Source organism: Rhinatrema bivittatum, chromosome 6 (assembly GCF_901001135.1).
Source record: "Rhinatrema bivittatum chromosome 6, aRhiBiv1.1, whole genome shotgun sequence".
Taxonomy (NCBI): domain Eukaryota; kingdom Metazoa; phylum Chordata; class Amphibia; order Gymnophiona; family Rhinatrematidae; genus Rhinatrema; species Rhinatrema bivittatum.
Window position 1 is genome coordinate 328,699,647 of NC_042620.1, and position 8,836 is coordinate 328,708,482.

The 8,836-nt window shown below is 40.6% G+C and overlaps 1 protein-coding gene across 2 annotated transcripts in view; it reads right to left on the reverse strand.

Moving 5' to 3' along the window:
- Nucleotides 1-1,881: 1,881 nt before the first annotated feature.
- Nucleotides 1,882-8,836, reverse strand: part of UPRT (uracil phosphoribosyltransferase homolog) — a 59,591-nt gene continuing 52,636 nt past the window's right edge. For both annotated transcript variants that reach the window (XM_029607660.1, XM_029607659.1), the window contains one exon: nucleotides 1,882-2,137. In XM_029607660.1, coding sequence (XP_029463520.1) covers nucleotides 2,031-2,137 — 107 coding nt within the window. In that variant the 3' untranslated portion in view covers nucleotides 1,882-2,030. The remainder of the gene's footprint in view (nucleotides 2,138-8,836) is intronic.

Genomic DNA, 8,836 nt, shown 5'->3' on the forward strand with positions numbered 1-8,836 from the left:
GGAGTTAAAAATAAAATCAATCTGGGCGTTAAAAATGTGCACCGAAAACCAGCTCAGTTTCTTAATGCCCAGATTACTGTATTGGCCTGTAAATGTTTCTTTAAAAAAAAAAAAAAAAGCACTAAAGGGGTTAAAAAAAAAAACAAAAAAAAACCATCTCAGCATATTAGGATGAAAGCATTGCACTGGTGAGATTGTCCTTTCCTTCCATCAGTCTCATTCAGGTTTTACCTCTTCCATCTAAGACGGGGGCCCTAGAGTTCCCAGCAGTGCCACCCTTGCTCCTGCTCCACCTAACAAAAGCTATCGAGCCTTTAGCGTGCAGGGCCAATATCCAGAGCTCACAACATGCTGGGGAGCAGAAGTGATGTCCAGGGAGAACTGAACGGGTGGGAGCTCTCCGTGAGTACAGATCCCCCATATTCTGGGACCTGCTTAGTGTAGTTTTTCTAAGGACTCTTCCCGTGGGTGATCGTGCCATGTTTTCACTTTTAGACTACTGCTGTAATGACTGCACCTTTGCTCTCTCACTTGGCTATTTGGTGACAGAGAGCTGAGGCTGATGTGTTGTATCCCTCCCCGGGACCATATACAGGTCTGACCTCATGTCTTCTCAGTGACTGAGCCCCTGGGACAAGAATCCTAGGGCTCTCAGGCAATTTTTTTTCATGGTCTGGCTTGCACGGATTTGCTAAAGGTAACCTGTACTACCACGCTAGGTAGTTTTTCACAAACTTGTAACAGGGTCGCGCCTGCAGCGTTGCAGTTGCTTGGCAGCGAAATGGGGCCATGCATTCTGCGTCCATCTTGCATAGACGTGTTTCACACACGCACAGTACTGTGGAAGATTTCAAGATCTGCCTCAATATTTTCTGGCACAGACTTTTTTTTTAATATAAAAATGTGTAATTTAATTTTTGTTGCATTTGCTCTGTATATAAAGCACCTTATGTTTTTAATGATAGACATGTTCCTGTGATCAATCATATCTGGGTGTGCAATCTGACCTGCACTTTTAATTTGATCCTTTTGTTATTAGGTGAATACTTTATGGTGTAGTGTTTCCTAATGTTTATTTTATTTTGTTGTTTTCAACTGAAAACTTGCAGTGTTTATGCAGTCCTGTGTTACAGCTGTAACTGCAATAAAAATACATCTTGGCTAATAAGTTTTGCGTGCAGTTGACATTTTTTTTTTAGTGAACGAATATGGCCATTTAGCAAGTCTCAGACAATGACTATTGCCTTTTTCAGAAAAAGGGAATTTGGGGAGCTGGCACTTTAGGAGAGAACCATGGTGGCTGCCTGGGCTGCTGGGTGACGTAAGGTGGTGGATTCAGCCAAGGAGCAGATCCAGAAGGCTAGGGCAAGTGATGACTGGAGATCAAGTAGGACCTGCAGTGGCCCAGTAGCCAGAGGCAAGCCAAGAGGTCCTGACAGGCCATCAATTATTGCCACTACTCTCAACAGTGAAGAGAAAAAGAACCTGAGAGGATCTGGCCAATTAATTTTCTCCCTTCCTCCAAGGAATGATTAGGGCACGGTGCGGGACAGTACGTGCTGTGTGACCCCCCTGCAGCAGATGATAGACTGGTTTCAACCATGCTGAATTCAATAAGGACCAGAGGTCATGAGAAACCTCACTTTAGCCTGCTGATTGGAATCCAAGTGGTTTCATGTTTTGTGCATCAGTAAAGCAGCCTCTAATGCAAAGTTTCAACCTCTAACAGCACTATGAATATTTGAATAAAATACCCTGCACATCTATTTTATTTTTTTTAATATTTTAATTTTTTTTTGTTGCTATTGCAAGCAGCCACTCAACGGGCCATTGAAAAAAATGAGTAATTTAAAGCAAGAAGTGTAGGGAGTCTTAGCAAGCCATAGTGGAATGTGCCTCCTCTTTATGCAGAGATCAAGAAATAGCTAAAGAAATGTAACCCAGGTCAGCTAGGGTGAGATCTTAAAAATGTTTTCTCTTACACTACAAAACAGAAAAACAACATGGAAGCATGGTCTCGTTACTGCATCTCAGTCCGTTCCAAAATACTTCTGTCCGAAATGTGTTGGTGCAACAGGATGGACTTCTGTAGTTAAAATTGTGATCTCCGGGAACTCTTGGATAATTGATTTGGCACCTTTGAAAAGAAATGCATAAAGTTAGTTTGCTAAAAAGGCGTTGTGTTTATACTTGTGCGCACGCTTCTGGACGAACCTGGCAAGCACACACCTCCCAAAGGAAAGAAAGGTTTTAGTTTTTCTCAAGTTCTAGTTGCCCTTCCTTTTAACGATTTTTCTTTCCTTGGAAGCCTTCCTGGCACACGACATGTGCCAGTCCTCAGTACGATTTGCCGATGTGCGGTGGAGGGCCCCCAACCCATCACTGCCAACCTGCGGCACAAGCAGCAGCGCTCCAGGAACCTCACTTTGGCCACCAAAATTATACGTACTCCAAAATAACAACAAGGGGGAGGTTTTAAACGTCATGGTTTGGCCAAGGTCCAACTGCTTTCATGCCATCAGTGGGGTGTTGAAGGAAAAAGATTGGTAATACATATTAGCGGACCTCAGAACTAGAACTAATCTAAACCATAAACACAACTGATTAATAATACAACATATTCAACACACATAGATCCAAACATAGAAATGACGGCAGAAGAAGACCAAACGGCCCATCCAGTCTGCCCAGCAAGCTTCACTCATTTTTTCTCTCATACTTATCTTTTTTTCTCTCATACACATGCACTCAAACTCAAAGAGGACCATTTTTAAGAGCTCCCTCCGCCATCCAGGTGGAAAGTGCGCAGGTTCTTTTGCACACCCTTTCAAAAGGGAAGTTCACAGGTGGCCTGTGGGCCCTGCACCTGGTTTTTGTGCAGGATCAACATCGCTGGTAAATGGCACATGAACAGGCTATTTCTTAAGCCCGCCCCTTAACCTGGCTGAGAACATGTCTGTTGGGGGATCGCTGTGGACATTTTTTTAGCTGGATTAAGGATAGGCAGTGTATGGGCTACTCTTTGATCCGGCCAAATGACTTTTTTCAATGTAATGTTCTGAAAAACCCCAAGATGGCTGTGTTTGGGCAGAATTGCCTGCTTCGGAAGCATTGCTTACTTCAAAATGTCAAATGCAAAATTTTTAGAAATGTGTGAATAAATAAGAGATGTTTGTGAGCAAATACTTGCTAAACAGAGTCTTTGTTAGCAGAAATTACAACTTGCATGAAAGTTGTATCCACAATTGTCCAGGCTTCAGTGGAAGATCAGTTCCATCAGCAGTACTCCTACAGTAATTCTTCCCTCACCCCTCTCCCATATCCTCACTAGAGAGGAGGGTTGGCTGGCTGGGGAACTAAGACCAGAGGACTGGGGCCCAGTCTAAGATCTGTTTGGAACAGAGTGTGACAGAACTGCAGGGTCCTTAGGGACAGGATTTGCAGTCACTCCAATGACTCAACACAAGAGCTGATGTTCCAACCACTATTTATTTATTTTATTTAAGAGTTTTTCTATACCGTCATTAAGTTATTCACCATCACAACGGTTTACAATAGGGCACCAGTAAAAAATATGGGTCGTACATTACATAGGTGGTGCCAATAGTGCTCGGTAACAATAAGGGGTTTATTAGGGGGATTAAGTGTATCATAGCAATATGACCTGAAGGTTGCCTACAGTTAAAAAAAATGTTGAAATAATTCAGTAAGGATTTATGAAATTAGGCATTCAGTGCTTTATGCCGCATAACTTTTACTTCATTGCCCGCATCAGTTTTCTTTCTTGAAGGCTTGTATGTAAAGCCAGGGTTTGAGCTGTGTTTTGGAAAGTTTGTGATTGCTCTGGAGTCTAAGATCCAGGGGCATTGAGTTCCATAATATGGGACCGGCTAGAGACAGAGCTCGCTCCCTTACTTGGGTCAGTCTTGCGGTTTTCACAGAAGGAATGGGAAGGAGTGCTCTGTTTGCTGACCTTAGATTTCTGTGTGGGACATGTACTCTAAGTGCTGCGTTCAGCCATTCTGCTTTATCGTCGTGGATGAGTTTGTGTATTAGGCACAGTGCTTTGAACTGTATTCTTTGTTCAATGGGAAGCCTGGGAAGCCAATGTAGGGTGGCGAGCGTATCTGTTATGTGATCTCTTTTGTTTTTTCCTGTGAGAATTCTTGCAGCAGCGTTTTGTAAAATCTGTAGAGGTCTCACTGTAGGGTTAGGTAGGCCTAGTAACAGGGCATTACAATAGTCTGTGCTGGCGAAAATTAGTGATTGGAGCACAGTACGGAAATGGGGTAATGATAGTAATGGTTTGAGTTTTCTTAGTATCATGAGTTTAGCATATCCTTCCTTAACCTTTATTGATATGTGTTGTTTGAGGTTTAGTTCATTGTCAATTATTACTCCGAGATTGCAAACTTTCTTTGCTAAGTCAATTTGTTGGTTGTTATTGAGAAATATTGGAGTTTGTGTAATGTTCATGCTTTTCCTTTCTAAGTGTATAAATTCGGTTTTATCAATGTTTATTTATTTGAAACTTTTATATACCGGCATTAGTATGCATACATCATACCGGTTCACATTGTAACTAGTAGGCTGAAATTACAATCAACGGGGAGGGGAAACAGGGAGGAATATACATAGAGCAGGAGGGGTTGAAATTAAAGCGTTAAAAAACTGTTAACAGGCTATTTACAGGTCTATACATGGAGGCTTAAGCAGGTTACTTACAGGAGTCTATATACAAATGGGTTCAAATTAGGTGGGGGCTGGTCGGGGGGGGAGGGGTGAGGATTAGTCAGGGTAGGCTTGTCGGAAGAGCCACGTTTTAAGTTTTTTTCTGAACTTGGAGTAGCATGGTTCAAGCCTGAGGTGGTGGGGAGGGCGTTCCATTGTTTGGGGCCTGCAATGGATAGTGCGCGATCCCTAGTAGTGGAGAGGTGGGCTTCTTTTAAAGGGGGAATAGAGAGGGTGCCTTTGTTGACAGATCGAATGGGTCGTTCAGAGCGTATGGGACAGAAGGGTTCATCAAGCCAGTTAGAGTTGTACGAGTGGATGGATTTGTGTACTATGGTTAGGATTTTAAAGAGAATACGGGATGCGATGGGGAGCCAGTGGAGTTCTTTGAGTATGGGGGTGATCTCCAATTGGTTTAGAAGTTGTTTTATTATTTCAAGATACATCATGGCTAGGCCTATTGTTTTTTCAATAGTTTCATCGATTGGTAAGATTAACTGGATGTCGTAAGCGTAGACGTAGTGTATGATTCCAAGTCCAGCGAGGAGATGGCATAGTGGCAGAAGATATATGTTAAACAGCATAGCAGATAGTGCTGACCCTTGTGGGACTCCAGTTTTCAAGGTAATCTTGTCAGATAGTGTGTTTTTAATTTGAACTTGAAATGTTCTGTTATTTAGATATGATTTAAACCATTTGATTGTTTTGTCTTGCAGGCCTATTTCTTCGAGCCTTTTGATTAGTATTATGTGATTCACTGTGTCAAAAGCTGCAGATAAATCTAATAATATCAGAATATATTGTTTACTATTGTCGAACCCTCTTAGTATATTATCCGTTAATGCGAGTAGGAGTGTTTCAGTACTATAGTGCTTACGGAAACCGTGCTGGGATGGGTAAAGGATATTGTTATTATCTAAGTGCTCAGATAACTGCGTTTGTACTGTTTTTTCGATTAATTTGGCCATTAGAGGTAAGTTTGACACTGGTCTGTAATTTGCTAGTATTTGGGGGTCCATGTTTTTCTTTTTGATTGTTGGTTTGATGATTGCTTCTTTCAGTGTGTCTGGCACGTGTCCTTCTTCTAGGGAGTAGTTTATAATTTTTGTGAAAGTAGGCGTGGTGATTTCAGTAAGTTTTTTGATTTCTACTATGGGTAGTGAGTCTATTTGGTGTGGGGCAGGATTTAGTTTCTCGATCATGTTCTCAACCTGATTGTCTGTTATTTCGACAAATTCGGACCATGGTGTCACGTCTCTTTTACACATTTTAATCTCTTGTTTGGGTGTCTTAGGTATTTTGTTTCTCAGGGTCTCAATTTTGTCATTGAAGAATCTCGCTATTTCATTGCATCTGTTTTCGGGTATATTCTCTGGTGAGTTTGCGTTGTGTTTAGTAAGATTATCAACTATTCTGAATAGGGTTCTGGGGTTATTCATGTGTTTCTCTAACTTTGTGCTAAAGTAAGTTTTTTTGGCTTCGAGGATTGTTTTTTTTGTAAAAGGCTAGTTGTTTTCGATATTGTGTCAGATGGTCTACCGATTTGTGATTTTGCCAGATTTTCTTTATTTTCCTAAGTTTTTGTTTTAGTTCCTTAATTTGTTTCGTGTACCATGGGTTTTTTTTGTTTTGGTTCTTTTGCGATTATGGTTTTTTGCGGGTTTATGTTATCCACTAACTTTCTAGTCAGGTTGATCCAGGCTGTTGTTGCTGTAGTACAGTCAGGTTGATTAAAATATTTAAGTTCATCTTGTAGTTTGTCTTTTAGCGTTTCAGTGTTAAAAGGGAGGCGATAAGTGATTATCATTGGTTTCTCTTTGGTTTTTCTATTATTTTTGTAGCTGCTAATGTGGTTTTAATGAGAAGGTGATCTGACCATGGTATTTGTGTGTAACTAGTGCTTTTTTCTACGAGATGGTTAGTGTTTATGAATGTGAGGTCAAGTGAGTGTCCGGCCCTATGTGTGGGTTTGTCTGTGATTAGCTGAAAACCAAGTGCATTCATTGCATCTAATAGTGTCTGGCAGGTATTGGATGGGGGTGTTTTATCCATGTGTAAATTGAAATCTCCTAGTACTATGGTGGGTTTTGCCGTGTATAGATGAACTGTGAGGAATTCAATTAACGGTGAGATGTTTAGTTCTAGTAAACCGGGTGGACAATATAAGAGGCAGATTTGGAGGCTATGGGTTTCAAAGATGGCAATTTCATGGTTATTCGGTGGCGAGAAGTTTACTGAAGCAAAACTTGTTCAGTAGGGATGACTTGACAAAGTCAACATTTTCTAGGAGATGAATCCGCATTTAAACAAAGTTGCAAGTCTCCGACACCCTCTCTTAAAGTTCCTTGTCCTTTTGAAAATAGTTCTACGGCTTCCTGTCTACAGGGCATCCCTTGAATTTGAATTTATAGTATACAGACTTGCTTGAATTTCTTCTCGTCTCCTCTGTTCCCATTTTGAATTTATTAAGATTTATAGTCTGCACTTGTCACACATAGCCAGTTCAAGGTGGATTCCATAAAACATACATAAATATAATATACATACAATCCAACACCAAAAAAAAAATTAAGAATAGCTGCTCAAATCAAGAAAGGTGATAAGGATCAATGGGTGGAGAGATGGAAAGAAATAGCAGAAATATTAAACAAATACTTCAGTGTTCACTAAGGAAGACCCTGGAGAAGGACAGTCACTTTTTATCAAGACTGTAGAAGGGGGTGGAGTAGATGAAACTCCATTTATGGAAGATAATGTATGGGAAGAGCTAAGAAAACTGAAAATGGACAAAGCCATGGGGCCTGATAAGGTTCACCTCAGAATACCAAGGGAACTCAGATGTGCTGGCGGATCCACTGTGTTCAATAGATCCCTGGAAAAGGATGTAGTGCCTAGTGACTGGAGAAGAGCAGTAGTGGTCCCGCTTCACAAGAGTGGGAGCAGAGAGGAGGCTGGAAACTACAGACTGGTTACATCACCTCGGCGGTGGGAAAAGTAATGGAGACTCTGCTGAAGGAAAGGATAGTGAACTATGTACAATCCAGTGGGGTGCTCGATCAGAAGCAGCATGGATTCACAAGGGGAAGGTCCTATCAGATGAATCTAATTGATTTCTTTGATTGGGTGACTTAGAGAACTGGATCAAGGAAGAGCGTTGGATGTAATGTAAACAAGCAAAAATCTTGCAAATTGGAGTTAAGTAAATGTTGATCAATACTGCCAATAGGGTAAAACCACCAGTACCCACAGCATGCTAGTCTGAGCAAACACTTCCAAGCCTACTGGTTAGAAAAAAGTTAAACCATTTAAGAACTGTACCAGAAATACCAAGTGAAGACAGTCATCCAACAGAATTTCATGATCAAGGATATCAAAAGTGGTGGCAATATCCAGAAGGACTGAGATATATATACTCAACACCGCTATCGAAACCCCTGACAATTGTATCGAAACTGGACAGTAGTAAAGTTTCTGTGTTATGGCATTTTCTAAGCCCAAACTGAAAACTATCAACAATTGCATTTTTTTTCCAACAAAGTGAAAAACAAGCTGATTGAGGATTATGGTCTCAATTCTTTTAGCTAAACAGAGAAGAGGTGAAATTGGCCTATATTTTGCCAAGATGTTAATATCTGTTATAGATATTAGAGGCCGAATGGAAGCTTGTTTTAGAGAACTAGGAAGCTCACCAGATGACAATGGAAGTCTAACAATGTAGGCAATTGACTCGCCAATTTCTCCTTTTAATTGTTTAAGCAAAACAGTAGGACAAGGGTTCAAAGGTCATGACGCACTCATTTCGCTTAGAATGTGTATAATTTCCCTTTTAGATGTTAAACAAAAAGCGTTTCTGACTGAATCATATTGAATATCAACTGAAGAAATGGATAAAGACCCTGCACCAAAATTGTGGCTAATATTGGGAATTTTTTGTTATTAAAAAAAAGGTAGCAAATTCATTACAACATGCAGAACTAGAAGTCAAAGATTTTACTGCTTGGAAAATTTCAGCAGAGTGAATTTTCGTGTGAGTAGTATTGCTTTGTGGTGTTATTAATCATTGCCCTATACGCTGCTAACTTCTGATAAGAGTGATTTTCTCTCA